General features: G+C 43.3%; 1 protein-coding gene across 3 annotated transcripts in view; it reads right to left on the reverse strand.

Annotated features, from left to right (window-relative positions):
- Positions 1-20,595, reverse strand: part of Eif2ak4 (eukaryotic translation initiation factor 2 alpha kinase 4) — a 94,970-nt gene that overhangs the window by 73,227 nt on the left and 1,148 nt on the right. The window contains exons 2-4 of one of the 3 annotated variants that reach the window (XM_021183477.3): positions 9,274-9,386; positions 4,801-4,903; positions 1,487-1,639 (exon numbers count right to left, since the gene is read on the reverse strand). In XM_021183477.3, the coding sequence (XP_021039136.1) occupies positions 1,487-1,639; positions 4,801-4,903; positions 9,274-9,386 (369 nt within the window). Of the gene's footprint in view, positions 1-1,486; positions 1,640-4,016; positions 4,134-4,800; positions 4,904-9,273; positions 9,388-20,595 lie in introns of those variants that run through there. The other 2 variants (XM_029471630.2, XM_029471631.2) reach the window with 2 other exon arrangements.

The following is a 20,595-nucleotide window of genomic DNA, read 5'->3' on the forward strand; positions in this document are numbered from 1 at the left end:
AGCACCTAAAAGCAGGAAGGGGCTACTTGGAAAGAGGAAAGGTGCCAGAGGACGGAGAAGGAGAGGGACGAGGAAGGATAGCAGCATGGTGAATGTGATCAAAGTATGTCATGTGTATGCATAAAATGCCACTAGGAGACACATTACCATTAAAGAAAGTGGGAGAAAATCCAAGTCTTGAAGTATGAGTAGTAATATCTATAGCAAGAAAGAAAACCAGACTTCCATACCAAGAAATAAACATAAACCCAGTCCTAGATGGGAAGTTTAGTATGGATAAGATACCAATTCTTCCACAAAGAATATGCAACTTTGCTCTAATCAGTCAAAATCTCAGGAGGCCTATCCATCCGTTTTGTAGAATCTGAAGGGATAATCCCATAGCTCACCTGTGACACTGGTACATGGCCATGTCTGTGATACCCACACTGGGATACACAGTAGACCCCGCCTCGGGAAAAAGAACCGAGGTAAGAGAGGGAGAGGAGAGGAAGCTGGAGAAGAAAATGAAGGGCAACAGGATGGAAGAAAAAACAGTGGAAGACGAGGGGGCGGGGAAGGGTAGGTTGGCCTGTGTAATATTAAAAACATGCAAAGATTAAAAAAAATCAGAGCATGTGAATACTCAAGAAAATGAACTTAAATTTCCCCATAGACTCTAGCATAGGTAAGCAATTAAGACACGCTTCAAAGCCGTGGCTCTCAACCTGGGTGTGCACATCAGATATCCACATCATGATTCCTAACAGCTGCAAAATTACAGTTATAAAACAGCAACAAAATGTAATGATGGGGGGGGGTCACCAAAATATGAGGAATGTATTGAAGGGTTGTAGCATTAGAAAATTTGAGAATTACTGTTTTAGAGGAATCCTACAGATCACTGAATGAGGAATGGCTATGGAATGTGTTAGGGAAACACCTCTTTCTTTCTTTCTTTCTTTCTTTCTTTCTTTCTTTTTTTAATAACCTGCACCCACATAAGTACTTACTAAGTTGATCAAGGGGCTAAAAAGAAAACAATTTTAAGTTAAAATCAAGAAGGAAACCCAAGGTATAAAACATCTTAAAGGATTTTTAGAGTCAGGAAGCAGTCCCTGCTCAGAAGTTAACAGAAGAATAGAGATGTTCAGTGACCATGAAAGTAAGTTTAACTCCTGGCTCTTCTACTCACTGGGCATCAGCCACATCTGTCAGTCAGGAGGAAAAAGCCTCTAGATTCAGTGAACTCCTGTACAGGTTGGCAGGCTTAGCGACACAGGAAGTCCAATCATATGAGCCACTTAGAGAAGGGCTCCAAGCCAGTGATGGCTGCAGGGAGGGAGCTGGGTAGTGTTGCTCAGTGACTTGTAGTGATTTCTCTCACATGAATGCACATTTCCTGAATGAAGTGATGAGTAAGACTCACAGACACACTCATAGTGAGAGTGGGAATAGACACATGGAGGCCTCCAGGCTGGGGCCAGCACTAACAGCTGGTTCTCACCTCCTGCTCCTCCTTCCGCCTGGCCTCCAGCAACCTCTGCTGCTTCTCCTGAGCCTGCCTTTCCAGCATTTCTTCATGGAAAGACTTTGGCGGGGGCTTGTTATGCTCGCTGAGAAACGACTGCACATGGCGTGCCAGTTCAAATATCATCACCTACACATGTAAACAAGACAACCACAGATGATCAGTGATGGCAAGGGGCGGGGCTGGAGAGGGACTGCCACCCGGCAACACAATAAGCAGGCAGCCAGACTCACCTGCTGTGCCAGCATTTTGTCACTTTGCTCTGACATCTTTGGAATTAGGTTTATGACACAGTCACAATAGAAAAAGCACTTAGAGGGCTCACAGAGTCTGTGATCAAGATACATCACTGCTGAGATAAATAAAAAGTGTCTCTTCTTGTGTATATGTGTGTGTGTGTGTGGGGAAGATCTACTCAAATATACTGTCATTTTCCTAACATCTCGTCATCTGTATAAATAAAGCTGAAAACTATGTACGACTGTAGAAAGGGAATGGCTACCTTGCCAAGTAGAGAGCCTGTTTACTTGATGGTTGGACAGAACGGTCCCATGAGCATCAATCAGTGCTGTCACTTGTCCAGATAGCACACTGATCAGAGGCCCAGAAGCAAGTCTATAGACCTCTCCTTCCCTCCCTTCTGGCAATGAACAAGCAAGAGGCTGGTCAATATGTAAGGAATTAGCCAGACAGAGCCAGGAAGGGAAGGCAACCTCAAGCATCCATAGGGGAACAGAGAAAGTCACCTTTCTAGCCTCTGGGCTAAGCCAGAAGCCACAGTAGGGTGGCAATCAATAGTTCAGGGGTTCTGAGACCACACTGACTGGCATCAAGCCCAGGGTACTGTAGCCAAGCTGCTCCTGTCAGTGAAGAATGTGGACCGAGGCTCCTTCACCCATAGTTACCAGAGAGTGTTTTAACATCTTACTCTTTCATGCTGCTTCTAAGGGGCCTGAGCATTGATGACGCTTTCCTCGAGAAGCTGCGAGTCTGTTCACAGTCGACCTTCCCAGGAGTATGTGCTAAGAAAGTGCAGCCTTCATTTGGTAGAGGTGATATACTTTCTTATTATACCAGAAGCGGTGGTGTTTACTAAATATATCTTGACCTAGGGTTGAGTAATACCAGTCTAGAGGCTAAGCAAGGGCTAAAGGAACATTGGATAAAGCAAAATGTTTCCACCACTCCGAGAGACCATTTCTAAACCAGAAACAGGCAAGACCACAACTGTCAAAGTTTTGTTCTCATTGATTTAACTTATTACACTTTCTGAGCAAGTGAAGTCTGATACAATTTGTAGGACTGGATAAAAGCAAACATATTCCAAAGTAAGTCTTACTGAGGACTTCTCTCCTGTCCATTCAGGACTTGCCTCAGATACTGCTGAAGGACTTCTCCTGTCCTCTTTCCACTCTGGACACCTCATCATTCTCCAGAGCATTAGTCTCCAGTCTGCCATGGTCTTAGACTGTGCTTTGTCTGTGCCCCTCACTGAGGCCAAATCGTCTGAACACCACAGTTCCCCAGCATAAGATGTTCAGTAAATACCTTCTGACTGACTCAGGGAGGAACGCAGGAGTTTGATTTTATCAGTTAAAAAAAAAAAAAGAATCTTTGGTACACTTTAGATCACTTTCCACGACTAATAAAGACGTGCTAATACACAGCCAGGTGTGTAGTGCACTCCCTGACTAATCCCAGTACTCAGGAGGCAGAGACAGGCAGATGTCTGTGAGGCCAGCCTGGTTTCTATGTGAGCTCCAGGGCTACATAGTGAGACTCTGTTTCAAAAAAACAAAACAAAACAAAAACAAACAAACAAAAAACCAACCAACCAACCAACCAAGATCTACTAATGAAGATCAAAAGTCACTCAGAGGAGTGTTGAGCATGTGGGCACACACCTCTGATTTGGGCCACCAGAGCCATCTAGTGGGACTCTGTCCCCCAGCACCCCACATCCTCCAAAACATCACTGGGGCAAAGGTGAATGTTCCTAATCATTGCTTTTGGTGCTCCTCCTTGTAAAGAATGAAGCCTTGTTACTTTAACAGGCAGCCTTCAGGGAAGACCCTACCACAGCCAGTCCCTAAGCTTGTGCTAACGTTTCATTACACTCCATTTTACTTGAAAACATAAATGAATTCTTTAGAATTGTATTTTCAACTGCCAGGACTTCAGAGCTATGAAAACATGCTGGATCTGCACAGCCCAGTCCCACACTTTATGCCCCTCCAACCTCATCCCATGAGGATGGCTCCCCTAAGCTTTTTTTCCTCCAGTTTTTGGGGCAGACTCCTGCAGCACTCTGTCCACTACTGAGACATGCAGAAATACTGCCGGGCAACCGTGACTGACAGGCATCGCTGCCACCCACTTCCAAGACTTTCCAACTTGAAACCACTCCCACTGAATGAATTTGCCATTCCTTGCTCTCCCAGCCCCAGCAGCTACCATTCTCCTCTCTGTCCTGTGAGTTTGACTCTCTGGAATAGTCACGGAGTACCTGTCTTACTACAGCCAGCTCATTTCACTTATTCCAGCTTCTTTAAGGTTGCACTACGTTGTGGTGAATGTCGGAATCCCCTTCCTATGTAAGGCTGGACAACACTACATTGCACTTTGACCTCTTGGCCTGACTCCCTGCGGCTGACAGCTGAGATACTGGGTGGAGCAGACTCTGTAGCTCCCTGGCTGGTGCGCGATCGATCACAAAGGGAAGCAGCCGTGTGACTAGGCTGTGCTACTCTGTAGGATGAGTACACCCCTTTTACTTAGGACAGGTTTATCACTCTAGCTTGAAGAACATGTGTGGGAGTATTTAGAGCAACTTTATTTATAACTAAAAACTAGAAAACTCAATGTATTTCATCTTGTAAATGGCTAAAGGAACATCAAGGTGGAATACTATTCAGCTATGAAATGTAACAATTATTGTTACATTTAACCACTTGGGAAACTCTTCAGAGAACCTGAAAAAATTACCAACCTCTCCTAAGGTTATATACCGTATGAAAGATCTTCAAATGAGATTATAGAAATGGAGGATGGACTAGTGGTTGCCAGGTATGAAGGAGAGAGTGGGGGAACTGGAAAGAGGCCAAGAAGAACATAGCGCAGGATCTTTATGGAGATGGAGTTAGCCGCCACCTTGACCCCAAGCATCACTGTCAGGATGGAGGCTGTGATCATGTACTCAGTGTTGTAAGTGTTACTACTGGGGCAGGCTGCGCAGAGGTGAGTGGGATCTTTCTGTTTTGTTTCCAAAGCTCCAGCTTGGCCACCCTTACCTCTCCACACTGCTTTTTGGCCAGTTCTTCCAGGTGTGATTTTAACAAATTAACACTTTCATTCGACAGGCCTTTAGTATTTTTTAACTCTATTTCGGGAACTCTGAAAAAACAGACACACACAGAAAGAAGTTACTTGAGAAGGAAGTCTGCAGCTTGTTTTAAGGTATGCTAGGCTCCCAGCTTGAGCATCTGAGGATCCAATATCCAGACCTCCTAGCTGAAACTCCCCGTGTGACCAGCCATGCATCCCTTTAACCTCAGAAGGCCTTCAACTACATGCCCAACAATTCCAGCTGATACAGTGCTCGGCATGGAGAACCTTGTACCCAATGGAGAAGTGGGAAGGCCCAAATATACAAAGCCCCATTGCCCCTCACTAGGCTTGCTCCCAACTCATCTGCTTTGATAGTCTTTTAACGATCTGGTTAAGATGTCCCAGCACCATTCCCTGCTGCTGCTGACTCCGATGCCCTCGACAGCATGCGTCCTGCTCCTTCTGCTCCTTGTCTGACTGCTGACTTGGCTATGTGCTCCTCTGTACTGTAATTCTCTGCACATTCTTGGGCTTCAGCAGGAAGCCCAAGAATGCCTGATGAGTGCAGTCATCATGATCCATCTGGAGTCTCACAATGGTCCACACCTGTCACACCATTCTGCTGTGTGTGTGTGCTCTCACGTGTGCATGCCTCCTGAACACTAGTCGAGTGCATCATAGAAACCTGCCTATCCCATGGTTTGCATGCTGCTTCAGCCCTCAGAGTTCATCTAAGAAAACACTTTAAACTCAAGGAAATTACACAGTCAGCCTCCGGGTTTCCTTTATTCCTAACCAATAAACATCCATTAATAGCTCTCTGGGATTAAGCAGAATTTACGTCATTTTCCTGATGAGAAGGTGATTCATCACTTCCTGTTAAGCATTTCTAAGGGGTTCCTAGCATTTTACCTTGGTGAAGCCTTCCTGTGTATTCACCTAGTGTGCACTCTCTCAAGGCTCCATTACCACCCTGTAGAACAGGATGCTATAGTCAGGATCTTCCTGAACAGATAAAATCTGGGAGATACAAGTCTGTATTTTTTTAAAAAAACCTTAGTAATACCAATGTGTTGAGTCCACAGATGGCCTACCACACCCAGGATTCTCTCACACAGAGGAATCAAGGACCACTGTGCATAAGCGTTCTCCTATATCACATTATTTTAAACTGACTGGAGCAGTCCCTAGAATCAAGCCTTACACAATTGTTTCTGTGTGTGTCTTTGTGCAGGTGAATGTGTGTAGGTGAATGTGTGCATGTGCGTCTGTGCCTGTAGAGGACAGAGGTCAACATCAGGTACTGCTTCCTAGGAGCTGTCCCCCTTGATTTTGGAGACAGTCTCTATCGATGGAACCTGGGACTCCCTCATCAGGTGAGTCCCAGCATTGGCCAACACTTCCAGGGGACACCAGTGTTGGGAATACCATGCACACCAGCACGTTCAGCTTTTTATGTATGTGCTGGAAACAAGTACTCAGGTTCTTGTGCTTATTCATCAAGCACTGATTTATCCCTCCAGCACTTACATAATTAAAAAAAATGATCTATTCTTATGCTATGTGTATGCATGGTTGTTTTGCTGACGTTTATGTCTGTATGCCACAGTATCTGTGAAAGCCAGAAGAGGGTGTCAGATCCCTTAGGACTAGAGTTGCTGGCAGCTGTGAGCACCATGTGGGTGCTGGGATTTGAATGTGGGTCCTCTGGAAGGACAGCCAGTGTGTTTAACTACTCAGACAGTTCTCCAGCCTCTCCTATTTGGCCAGGTGTGGTGATGCACACCTTTAGTCTCAGGCAGAGGTGGGTGGATCTCTGTGAATTTGAGGCTAGGTAGTCAGCATATTGAATACAGGCCAGCCAGGGCTACACAACGAGACCGTGTCTCAAAAAAAAAAAATCTATACAGCAATATTAACAGAACTTGTCATGTATCATACTAATGCTTTATGTCCTTGACATGATAATTTTGTGTGGTTGATAAGAGTACTTTTAAACTTTCTAAGTTCTAAGCATTTCTATGTTGTTCTATGTTTAAGATTTATTTATTTACTTATTATATGTAAGTACACTGTAGATGTCTTCAGACACACCAGAAGAGGGCATTAGGACTTGTTACAGATGGTTGTGAGCCACTATGTGGTTGCTGGGATTTGAACTCAAGACCTTCGGAAGTGCAGTCAGTGCTCTTAACCACTGAGCCATCTCTACAGCCCCAAGTCATTCCATGTTTGTATCAAATGGACATATAATCTGTCTGCCTAGTTCTTTGAAGTTGGTAGCTTTTCGACCAGGGGAGTTTTGGTTTCCCAGGTGACATTTATGGAGATCTGCAGACTCTGGGTTATCGCAGCCCAGGAACAAGCTTTTAACAGGCAAGTCAGGATTGTGACTCAATTTTCCATCATGCACAGACCAGCTCAACTAACAAAGATCTCCTGTTAACCCAACAGGAGCTCCAAGGCAAGAAATTGTGCTCTAGGGCTCTCCTTTGTGGTCTCAGGCTCACAATCTTCCTGACTTAATTCTGGGACCATAGCATGGGCCTGCTGCCTGGTTCTAGTCTATTTGCTTTCAGAAATTACGCTATAATTAGTATTTCAGTATGCACATATCTGGGCTTTTCATGTTGACTTTTCAAGAACAAACATTTGAGTGCTTGAGTCTATGGCACAATAAAGAATATGTTACCTGTGATCTTTGGCCACAGATTCTGGCTCAAAGGCCCCACTGCCTTTGGAATTTCCTGGGTGGCAGAGCTCAGGAAAGCATATTATGTTCTTCATCACAAACCCTTTCAGCCAGAGCAGTGTTTATGAGGAAAGGTTAATGCTTGCTTGGGTGCCAGCACAGTATGAGGGTAAAGGTGGCTAGGATAGCTCCAGCCTTGACCATGGGATGAGATATTCCAACCATACCCCTGACCCCTAAGGAGGAAGGAGGTGCTGGAGACTGAGCTCAATCGCCATGGTCAATGACTTAATTACTGTTCATTCATGCCTAGAGAGCAAAACCTCGCCCAGTCCCCTGAACAGCAAGGCTCAAGGGTACTGTGAACTGCCAAGCATGTGGAAGAGCTGAGGATGGTGGCCTGGAGAGGACACTCAGATCCATACCCCTCCCTATGCTCTGGCCTATGCAGCCTTCTTGGGCTATTTTAGACCAAATCCTTTACAACAAACCAGAAAATTACTTGTTCTGAGTTCTGTGAGTCATTCTAGCAAATTATCTAATCTAAGGAGGTTGTGAGAATGCTCACGTTTACAACCACAACTTATACATCAAGAGCATGGGGGCTTGTACCTGGCATTTAAGCAATAACATTCTTGATAAAGTGAGCCCTGACCTAAGCCATCTGCACTAACGTAGTGTCAGCAAAGACACCATGTATACCGCACCATGAAGCATAAAACAAAAGCCAGAGAGCCACTGGCTTAATTTTATTTCATAAACTTAATTACATTTCTCATGAGTCAACCTCCCACAAGCATCTATGCATGCGCTCTCAAGCCTGCTGGAAGCACGGGAGTTACTGACTTCAGGAAGCTCAGACTGAACCAATGAGATTCTTCTTCACCATTTCTTAAATCCACAGCCTCCATTCGTGCCCCACCCACTGAGGAAAGGAGCACCTCCTTCCATTTGCCACCTTCCCCATGACCCCTCACCTGTCCCTGCACATTAAGCTAGAACTGCCAGACACTGTCCCAGCCAATCGGAGGTCCTGGGGATGCTTACAGCAGAGCCCACTGAGTCCTCATGGGGATGCTTTTGTTCTAGCTTCATGCCCAGTGGTGATGTCAGCTTCTTGAGTGCTTACATCTATGTGTAGTTTTGGTTTCCTCTCCCACTGGAGAATACTCAAGGTATTGGTGGGGAGGGACTCGGATGGTCAAGGTCTGCAGGGCTGGGGACAGCCCTGGAGCACAGGGGACAACCCTATACCACCTCGTCAGACTTATGCTGCTCCACTGAGAAAAACAGTAGCTCCATTCCTCTCTTTATTCCAGGCAGTGAAAGGCCGGGCAGGGCAGGTCAGGTCATCTCATCTCCAGTGGCTATAAAGGAAGCACTTTAAATGCTCGCCACATCTTTATCCTATATGTATAGACCTTCCTTCTCTCTAGATTACAAAGAATTAAATAAGCATGAAAGTTGCAAAAGCAAAAAGGTGGTCAATGAGTAAATACTAGCATCCAGTCAATGAGTGAATATTAGCATCGGTAGTGAGCACTCTACAGCTATATGCAGACTTAAAGGCAGCTTTGTAAAAAGTCTAGGGCTGATGTAGTGTTACTGAGATACAGGTGATGGGAAATGAAACGTTACATTGGCAGACAAAGGAAGGGCAGAGGAAATGCTCCCATCTGTAATGTTCCTATGCTGTCAAAACAGAAAGCGAAATGACACGGAAGCTTCTCACACAGGTACTCACACATCTGGGTATGTCGGCGGGCACTTAACCCTCAGTTCCACTTGCACATATACTTCTTCACCAGCTAGGCCCTGAGGGTAAAGAACTAAGTTGATTTCAGGAGGCTCTCTCACCTAAAAGAGAAAAGGAACACATCTTGTAGGGTTTTCCTCTTCCCGACCTGTCCCTGTACGCTGTTAGAGCTGCTTCACACCGTCCCAGCCAATCAGAGGATCAATTATCATTTTATGTGTATGGGTGTTCTGCTTGCATCTATCTCTGTGCACCATGCGTGTGCCTGGTGCCTGTGGAGACAGAAGAAGGCATCAGATCCCCTGGAACTGGAGTTACAGACAGCTGTGAGCTGCGAATCAAACTCCGAGCCTCTGGAAGAGAAGACGGTGCTCACAAGCACTGCGCCACCTTCTCTATCCCCTGGAGAAACAATCGTAATGAGAATGAGAATGATCACCTTAGTTGAAAAGTTCTATTCCCAAGTTTTGAAAGTACTTATGGTTTACAGAAGTATTCTGTCATGTTTCCAAAAGCATGGTTTAAAAGTGAAAATGTCAGAAAAAAATACATTTTCCTGTCAAAGGTATCAAAGGATTGAAGAAAAACACCCACTGGGCTTCCACTACTTAGAAGTTACTGGTTAACTATGTGCTAGGTGCTGGCCTGGAGGCGGAAGGTGAATCTAGACAGACCTGGCCCCATCAAACACATACAGACTAGAGGGCAGATGATCAGAGGCAAAGGACGGGGAGAGCCGCAAAGGAAGCGGGGCTGAGTGACCTGAACAGGTATAGTAAAAAAGACCACATGAGCAGGGGACACAGGTCAACCATACCTGCCTGAAATGCCTGGGGTGTGTTTCATATTGTAGAGGTTTTAGATTTTGAAATAGTTGTAGATTTTTAAAACTTTCTTTGGGGGAGTACTTTAGAATTCATATTTCAGATATTGAATGTTTTCATCCTGTATTTATATTGAAATCTGAACAGAATTGGCCCAGCCTGATCTCATCAAAAATATTTATGAGCAGCTTACAGTTGTCTCAATGGGCAATTTTTTGTTAGTACTTACAAGAAGCTAGCTCCTGCCTCCTCAGGACTCTTACATGAGCACTTTGATCATTTAATGTGTTTGAGGTATAAGGGAACATGCTCAGATGTGGTCACTGGGGAATGTTTAGGCAGATAAGCTGATCCTGGGCAGAGATGGGTGCCCCCAAAGGCCAAAAGGAGGCCAGTGGGCCTGGGGCATATGTGTGAAGGGCGATCAAGGAAAGCAGGTGTACTGAGAAAGGTCAGCCAGACAACAAACTCGGCAGGATTTAAAGATGGGCAATGATAAGATACAACATACACTTTAAAAAAACCACTCTGGCTGTTGAGGAATGAATGGGGAAGACTGAAGGCAGAAATAAAAATGAACAGGGCTGGGGGTGTAGCTCAGTGGTAGAGTGTTTGCCTTGCATGTATAAGGGTCTGGGTTATATCCCCAGCACTGTAAATTTCAAATAAACAAAAAAATCATTATAACGATTAAGCCAATGTTGGACATCCACAGAAGGAGGGAATGTGGGAGGGGGAAGAGAAAATGGATTTGAGATCAAGCTAAGAGAGATCGGGCAATGAAGGACACAAAGGAGAGGAAGGGTCTTGTGCCAGTTGATCCCTCAGGTGGTGAAGGATGAGAGCAGATTTTATGGCTGGGGCCATGGAGGCCACAGGTAGTGATCTTGACCTTCAGTGTAATGGGCATCAAACACAAGACAGTATGCCGAGGAGTGACAGCTAGGTGAGCAAGTGGACACTGCAAACCCAGACAGCTCCTTCAAGGCTGAATGTGAATAGGGACAGGGAACACGGCAGAGGTGGGTGCGCTGGGAGTGGTTGAGAGAGAGGGGATGATATGAACTCAAGGGAGAGATTTTGTTGTTGTTGTTTTGATTTTAAAGATAGGAAAGATACTAAAGCCCATGAGGGTGCTGGTGGGAACAGCCGGAAGAGCAGGCTGGCGTAGTGCGGATCCTGGATACAGCAAGGCAAGGAAGGTCAGCATCTAGGGAGTCAAAAAGGAGAGACAGTGAGGAGGAGAGGCTGGGGTTTCCTTAGAGGAGCCCAGAGGGTGGGGCAAAACCACTCTCCACCACAGCAGGACAGCATTGTGGCTTAAGATGCCAAGAGAATTCGCACAGGAGTTATTTTGTTGATAGGGAGAAAGTGGCTATCTGATGCTTCTGATGATATGTGACCATGCTTCTTACACAGCTACAGTTCAAAGAGTTATCATCATTACTTCAAAAATTAGCTGTGTTATGTGTGTGTTTATGTGAATGTATGCCACCTGTGGGCAGGTACTAAAGAAGCCAAAGGAAGGTGTTGGACCCCCTTGGAGCTGTAGTTACAGGCAGTCCTGGGCTGGGAAGCGCAGGTCCTTTGGCTGAGCCCCAAATAGCCTCACTTTCTTTTTGAAGTGTTTAATTAGGGAAAATGTCAAAGGTAAGTAGAGATAATGATAGGATAGAACCTTGTACCCACCATACAGTTTCTACAATTACCAATTTACAGCCAATCTTTTAGCTGAGGCTACTCCTCCTACCTGCCTTGCTTATTCTAAGTCCTATCAATCACTCTTTACCTATATTATTATTTATTTTCTGACAAGAGTCTGGCAAAGTTAGAAGATTATTTGGCTCCATTTTAGAGATAGACACATGAAGAGAAAGCTAGTCAAAATTTTACCTGTGCTTTCTACATCAAGACACATCTTTATAGACTATTATCTCACTGAACATAAATTTTGAAAAGACATTACAATCACCAATTAACATTCTGTTAAGAAATTATTTCTTGGAGGCTGGAGAGATGGCTCAGCAGTTAAGAGCACTCACTGTTCTTCCAGAGGTCCTGAATTCAATTCCCAGCAACCACATGGTGGCTCACAACCATCTGTAATGGAATCCAGTGCCCTCTTCTGGTGTGTCTGATGACAGCTACAGTGTACTCATATACATACAATAAATAAATCTTAAAAATTATTTTCTCTAATATATAGTACTTTAGAACAATACAGAATTTTTTTAGCATGTGTAGGATGAGCGGGTGCATGTGTGTGTATGGGTGCACGTGTATGTATGGGTACATGTGTGTGTATGGGTGCATGTGTGTGTATGGGTTCATGTGTATGTATGGGTGCATGTGTGTGCGCGTGTGTGTGGGGGGGTGAAAACACATTGTGTGCATTTTCATAGAGATGCCTGAGGTTGATGTCAGGGTATCTTTCTTGATCACCCTAGATTTATTGAGGCAGGGTTTCTTGAACCCAAAGCTTGCCAATTCCATCTAGACTAACCAGCCAGCTTGCCCCGGGGACCCTGTCTCTGTCTCTCAAGTATTGGGATCACAGGCAACCACCATGCCTGGTGGAGTCCAAGTTCTGGTCCTCAAGTTCGAGGCCCAATGCTTTCTCCACTGAGCTATCTTCCTAGGGCAGATATAGTATTTTTTTTTTTTTTTTTTGATTTTTCGAGACAGGGTTTCTCTGTGTAGCCTTGGCTGTCCTGGAACTCACTCTGTAGACCAGGCTGGCCTCGAACTCAGAAATCCGCCTGCCTCTGCCTCCCGAGTGCTGGGATTAAAGGCATGTGTCACCACGTCCAGCTTCAGATATAGTATTTTAATACCAAAGGGAGAGCCAAGAACCATGGCTCACAGCTCTAATCCTAGTTTCTGGGATGCTGAAGCAGGAAGATGACACACAGACTAAGTTATCTCTGAAAACTGATCAACATTCCTTCTTGTCAGTTTTCTTCTAAGTGCTGAATGAATGTTTATTAGCTGATACAGACAGCATACCTGTGGTTGATCCTCTTACTGAATAGGAAGGAGAAGGGTTTGGCATCTATACTGGATTACCCATGAAAAAAATCATTTATAGTTAACACTGTAGATCCTACACTATGAACAATTCTAAGAATGCATTTTCTGCATCTTAAAAAAATGAACTTTCCAGTTATAAAATCACCTTCAAAGAGCTTTCACTTGAATTGTCTAGGTTTTTTGGACTGTGTGGTGCTGAAGGTGCTTCACACAACATCCCTTGAGTGCACATGCCTGCAAGGCCAGAGCATCCCAGCTAGGGCACTCTTGTTGATGATGGCCAAGCCAAGGATTGTCTTGTCTGCTTTGTGAAAAGTCATGCTGACCTTTCGGAGTTCCTCAGAATGACTACCCTGGAACCAGGCCGACAGTGAAGGCAAAGCTGGTAGAGACCACTGAGATGGAGAAGAGCACTGCACATTCAGAACTTTCCCTAGAACACTGGGGCCATCAGGTCTCCTGGAGTGAGCCTGGCTCTAGCTGCTCAGACCATTCTCTATCACACAGAAAATGAGTCTATCTGGATGTAACTAACCTCCTTGGGAAAGGGTCTTGCAGGCCATGGCTAAATGCTTGGAGTCACTGAAGCAGGAAGCAAACTTGAGGAGGCAGTAGTTCACTGGAGAACTACACAACACTAAGACACCCTTGCACTTAATGAAGTACAAATGAATCCATGTAAGGACTGCTCGAAAACTAGAGCAGAGGCTTCTGAGAGCCAGCTCCCAGGACCACTGGGGATCATGGAACGGTAATGGTCTATAGAATTCTGGGCTGAATAAAACATATCCAGTAAATATTCCTTGGATGGAGCAGCCACAGAGCCCCAGGTAGGTCACAGTCTAGATAACTCCACAGTGCAGCAACACCACAGAACCACGAGGGATGAAAGAGCCAGGGTAGCTAACACCAAAACCAATATTTAGAAACCAGGATAGAACATGACTTGAAGTGAGGAGACACCTGGCATAAAGGTTTCCACTTCCAGAGCCCAAGAGCCGAGTGATGGTGGTTCAGATGTAAGAACAGACCACAGCCACTTAGGAATGACCCAAGATGAGATGAAGCCTAACAACTTGCCACAGTGTGAGTTCCAAGCGAGGGTTACCCAAAGAAGGAAGAACAGGCCACAGAAGCAACAGGCTGGTTATGTTTAAGCCCCTTATTTTGGCTGACAGAATTTAATGGCTCCTGTAGTATTTCCCCTACAGATTACAGACTTTGGGGTATTTCTCAGAAAAGCCTACTAGTTATCCTCATTATCCAGTCTCTCCTTTACTTTGTAACAATAGAACCAGACAGTTTAGTTGGGTACATCTCCCAGGCTACTTTGCAGCTAGTTTTAGCCAATGAATTAATTTCTGGAAAATTAAGAGAATTGAGATCTGTCATTTGCTGGGCTAGTGATGGAGCTGTTGTTTGGCACATGGCATTTCAGTCCCCCGAACCACAAGGCTTTTTTGGGGTTTTGTTTATTTTTAAAGAATGATCATGTGAAATTTAGAGAAAATGATCTTAAGAGAAAATTTGTCTGGCCTTAGTGAGAGAGGATGTACCCAGTCCTACAGTGACTTGATGTGTCAGGGAAGGTTGGTACCCAGAGGGGGACCTCTCCCTTCTCAGAGGAAAAGGGTAGGTATGGTGGAGGGGCTGTGTGAGGGGGCTACTGGGAGGTGAGGTGGGGCTTCAATCAGGATGTTAAGTGAATAAATAAGTTAATGGAACAAACAAACAACAACAACAAACACAAAAGAAAAGGATACAACAGTTTCTGCTGATTTGGGGATTTGGTATATAGCCCAGGCTAGCCCTGAACTCAAGATCCTTCTGTCTCACCCTTCTGAGGGTTGACATTATGCGTTGGTACCATTGTGCCCAACTTCATATGCAGTTTCTTTACACATTTTTTTTCCAAACAGGTTGGAATAAAGCTATGAAGGCTGGAGTTCAGACAACGGTGTTAGAGCACAAGGGCACATCAAGGGCAGAGCATCCTTAGCAAGAAGGAAGAGCTCCTGAGCCCCAGACTTTTATGTACAAATATCACTGTTAGGTTCTCTGCCATGTGCAGCTAATTTAATACTAACCACCACCAACTTACTGAAAGAAAAATGACAAAAACAATAATGTAGAACTCAAATAATGAAATAACTCAAAGAAGAGTTCTTTCAGAGATTAGACCAGAATATTTCCTAGATTTCACTCAAGAAGACAGGAAATGGCTTTTTTGTAAGGTATGTTCAGGACACAAAGAACCTTAAACCTCAACAACTGAAAGTTCACCCTAAGAAGAAGCCCTTCCCACTCTCCAGGGTTCATATATATATATATATATATACAGCCCTTCTCTTCCTCTGTACGACCATGAAGTGAAAGGCCCTCTGCTACATACATATCTCACAATGGGCACATCAAGGGCAGAGCATCCTTAGCAAGAAGGAAGAGCTCCTGAGCCCCAGACTTTTATGTACAAATATCACTGTTAGGTTCTCTGCCATGTGCAGCTAATTTAATACTAACCACCACCAACTTACTGAAAGAAAAATGACAAAAACAATAATGTAGAACTCAAATAATGAAATAACTCAAAGAAGAGTTCTTTCAGAGATTAGAACCTTAAACCTCAACAACTGAAAGTTCACCCTAAGAAGAAGCCCTTCCCACTCTCCAGGGTTCATATATATATACAGCCCTTCTCTTCCTCTGTACGACCATGAAGTGAAAGGCCTTGACAAAGGCTATATGATGGCTATTCTTGGTTGTCAACTTGACAGCATCTGGGATTAACTAAAGCCTACATGACTGGACACACCTATGAGGGATTTTTTTCTAATTAAACCATTAGAAGTGAGAAGTCATTCAGATCTTTGAGGTGGGAAGATCCACCTCTAACTGTACCACACCTTTGGCTGGCAGCCTATATAAAGGGCATGGAAGAAGAAAGTTTGCTCTTTTTCTTTGCCTGCTTGCTCTAGCCCTTGCTAGCAAGTCTATTCCTTCACTAGCATTAGAGCCTATTTCTTCAGGATTCCAGCATGCACTGAAGAACAGCTGAGACATCCAGCCGTGTGGACTGAACAACTTCGGGCTTCTGGGACTTTATATTCATAGGCAGCCATAGTGGGACTAGCTGGATCACAGTTTTTAAGTCATTCTAATACCCCTCTTCTCTGTGTGTAGATGGACAGTAGATAGATGATAGATAGATAGATAGATAGATAATCATTCTATAAATTTTGTTACTCTAGAGAACCTTGACTAACAATACAGACCCCAAAGCAAAAGTTGACTGACAAAAAAAAAAAAAAAAGCTTTACAACTGTGCCAAGCTAAATCTTCTTTCATTTTTTAAAAAGATGTATTTATTTATGTATGTGAGTACACTGTTGCTGTCTTCAGACCCACCAGAAGAAGAGTATCAGATCCCATTACAGATGGTTATAAGCCATCATGTGGTTGCTGGGAATTGAACTCAGGACCTCTGGAAGAGCAGTCAGTGCTCTTAACCATTGAGCCATCTCTCCAGACCCAATCTTTTTACTTTTTAAAAAAGCTGCTTAACAAAGCTTCTCTCAGGCACCTTTGTCTCCTAAACACTTGGGATCAGCAATATGAATTGGTTTAGGTACATGTCTGTGCTTGTTACACATACTAGAGGGAAGGGTCAATATCCTTAAAAGCTGAATATTTTAACTTCATGAAGCTGAAAATCTTCAGGTTCCAAGACTGAAAGGTATGGGGTGACAGTCCCATCATTAGACTTCACTGGGTTAGAAAACAGGCACCAAAGTGAGGATAAGGTTTGGGAAATTAATTTGTTATATAAACATCCATCAAACCCAGTGTGAATAATTGCTGAGTACACTTACAAGTCAGGAGTTACTGTGTATACATATGTATCTATCATAATTGTTAAGGAAAAAAGGCACACACTTTAACCAGTTTGAGGTATCTGTCTAGAATTGTTACCTAGTTTCCTGCTATCTGTCCTCCTTGCATTTGAAGGTAAACTTTAATCAGCATAGCTTCTTTTTTTCTCTTCCAAATGGAAATAGCATTCAGATGGAAGCAGCCTACATGAGACCAGGATAGAGCCATGGGGGAAGGGAGATAATCTGGGCAGCCTGCTTGTAAATCTGTACAGAACCAAAAAACGGAGACAGTGGACTGGAAGAATGGCTGGGTGGGCCCCCTGTATTATCACGAGGCCCTGAGTGAATTCTCAGGATCCACGGAAAACCCATATGTATCCACATGCCTATGTGTGCTGATAATCCAAGCTTTGGAGGGTAGAGGTAAGTGGAGGCAGCCTAGCCAAATGGTGAGCTTAAGGTACAGTGAGAGATCATGTCTCAATTAAAAACAAAACAAAACAAACAAACAAACAAACAAAAGACTACAAGTGGAAAGCAACAGAGAAAGATACCTGATATCCTTTTCTGGACTCAACACATATTGTGGTACACTGTAAGTATGCACACATGCACACATGCATGCACGTGCGTGAGTAAAAACAGACAGACAGACAGACAGACAGACACACACACACACACATCATATCAGGAAAAAAATGAAGACAGTTAACAGCCAGAAAGATACTAATGGCAAGTGCTCAGAAAATGGAATTAGATAACATTCCTCTAGATTTATATGAAATGCCTTAAATATTTATTTCCCTCTTTCCTCCATCTCTAAAACTGAATACTTTGTTTATAATGACCAAGTTTATCTTTTCTCAAACATTTGCTCATCAAATTAAAAAAACCAACAAACATTAGATTCTTTAAAATTTAATATGACCTTCAGCTCCATTTTGAACAAGCATCACAACATTCAGAATTTGTTCTAATAAATATTCGAACAGGATTTGGACCAGGTGCTATAGTTTCAATGTGTCCCTCAAAAGTATTAGAAAACTAATCGATCCTGGTCTACAAAGTGAGTTCCAGGACACCCAGGGCTATACAGAGAAACCCTGTCTCGAAAAAAAAAAAAAAAAAGATGACAAAGAGATACACAAGCACACAGGAATACCCTCCTTTGGTATGCCATGCCTTCTGCTATTTATGATCAGCAAGGTCCTCACAAGGTGTAGCCCCTTGATTTTAGACTTTCTAGGCTCTAGGACTGTAAGAAATAAATTGTGCTTTGGTCTTGGTTTATAAAGTTTCCAATCTGTAGTAGCATGTTATAGCAGCAGAAAGTGAAAGAAGAAGGTATCAGGCAAGGCCATTTAAACATTCACATTGAAACAGGAAAATTCAGTACAGTGAATGGCAACAATGTTAAACACCGAGGACTGTTAAGAATGTATAATAGTTTAAAACAATGTTATAACAGCATTGATAATTAAAGAGATAGTGGCAAGGAATAGATGCAAATACATTTGGGAATTGCTAACATCAACTTTGGAAAGCTTTATACCAAGCACTGGAATGGAAGGGTTAGCAACCTCTGTGTGTGTGTGTGTGTGTGTGTGTGTGTGTATAGAGGCAACACTTCAGATTGGCAGCAGAAGTGGAAACTTCACCTGTTTCTCAGACTGTGAGAATGGACAGCACCCGGAGAACATGATCTAGACCCTCTTGAAAAAGATATTTCTACATTTATTTGATGGAAGCTTTAAAAAAATGAAGTCTCTGGGTGTGGTGGCACATGCCTTTAGTCCCAACACTCAGGAGTCAGAGGCAGGTGGAGCTCGTGTGTGTCATGAAATAATTAAATAATTTAAATAACTAAACAAAAACATCTGACGACTTATCCTCTTTCTTTTCTTTCTTTCTTCCTTCTATTTTTTTTATGGTAACACTGGAGCAGGGGGAGGGTCTTTTTTCCCCCAACTTTTGTTTCTTAGTGCTGAGAAATCAAACATAGGATGTGCTAGGCAAGCACCCACCCTCAGATGAGGAAGTGCTTTGTAGATGGGGAAGAGGGAAATAAAATACCCATGTGGTTCAGAAAACAAGTAGTTCATTTTGATTCTGTTAAAAATTTTTAACTGCATAAATTACATAAATATGTCTATGATTAATTTAGGAGAAAATTTTTGTTTCATGTTACCACAAATAAAATTTCCCTAACATATATCTACATTTTTACCATTGAGTAAGAAAATAGACCTTAGAAGAGAAAAATAAATCAATGACTAAGAACAGTTCAGAGATGGGCAGTGGTGGCGCACGCCTTTAATCCTAGCACTTGGGAGGCAGAGGCAGGTGGATTTCTGAGTTCAAGGCCAGCCTGGTCTACAGAGTGAGTTCCAGGACAGAGAAACCCTGTCTCAAAAAACAAAAAACAAAAAATAAACAAACAAAAAAAGGAACAGTTCAGAGAAAAAGAAAAGAAAAAACATGAACATGATTTCTAACCAATGAAATACAAATTAGATGGGACAGGTTTCATTCATTTACTGTCAAAATGAAAGGACAGAGCATGCAATGTTGACAAAGGCTAAAGAGATAAGTGCACTCATAAACGACCAGTGGACCCAGAGACAGAAGGAAGGAGGGAGGGTTTGCAATGCCTCCTAAGGGAGGAAGCAGACCCTCTGCTGATACGGAAAGCTAGACAAGATAAATAAGTACTATTTTTTAAATGTCCTTGAATTATAAACTATATCTTAAATGATTGATGCCCAAACTTTTAAATGTGTAAATTTTTGATATACACTCTGAACTGTTTGACTATCCATGAATGAAATGTTTCAAAGCTGACATTTAATCCATGACATATCCCCCAAAAGTTAAAAAAAGTGATCTGAGTTTACTGGCAGTAAACTTGACCTGAAATGAGAAGAGGTCATGGTCCTCACTGTGTTCAGGCTGACATTTGCATATTCATACATTTATTTCATTGCGTTTACATTTTGAACACACCCCACAGGCATGGAAGGAGGAGGCACATACACCCCGGATTATGTGTAAGAACACTTCTGAATTCTGAAAACTACTAGGCCTCAAGGGTTCTAGATTCAGGATAGTGGCACCGAATAACCTTTCCCTGAAGAAAGGCAAGTAGCGGGTGCTAATGAGAGCTTGTTCAAAGAGTAACCTCTGACTCATCAGACTGAGCATCAGTTATTTGCCTGAAAGGCCTATGAAAGAAAGTGTTGGTGATATTGCTTGTGATCCAGAGCCAGAGTCTACTACTGAATAACTCTACCTGCCTTTTACGGTATCTCTGTGTTAAGTCTTCTTGGTTATAAAGGCCACCGTGAGCTGTAAATTCCTGGGCTAACTGGGATCAGCTATAAATTCTTAGGATTATCAGTATCATTACCTAAAAGTGGCTGATGGTTTTCCTTCCATTTTCCTGCACCTTGGGAACATAAAACTAAAACAAAACAAAACAAAAAGCCAGCTGGGTCTACCTGAGTTCCCCGCACATTCTGTAACACTATTCTGGTGGCTTAGGCCCTACTTCCTGGTTCCCTGGAAACAGAGAAGTTGCCGGATGA

The sequence above is a fragment of the Mus caroli genome, unplaced genomic scaffold (assembly GCF_978045245.1).
Source record: "Mus caroli unplaced genomic scaffold, Mus_caroli_1 scaffold_2, whole genome shotgun sequence".
Taxonomy (NCBI): Eukaryota; Metazoa; Chordata; class Mammalia; order Rodentia; family Muridae; genus Mus; species Mus caroli.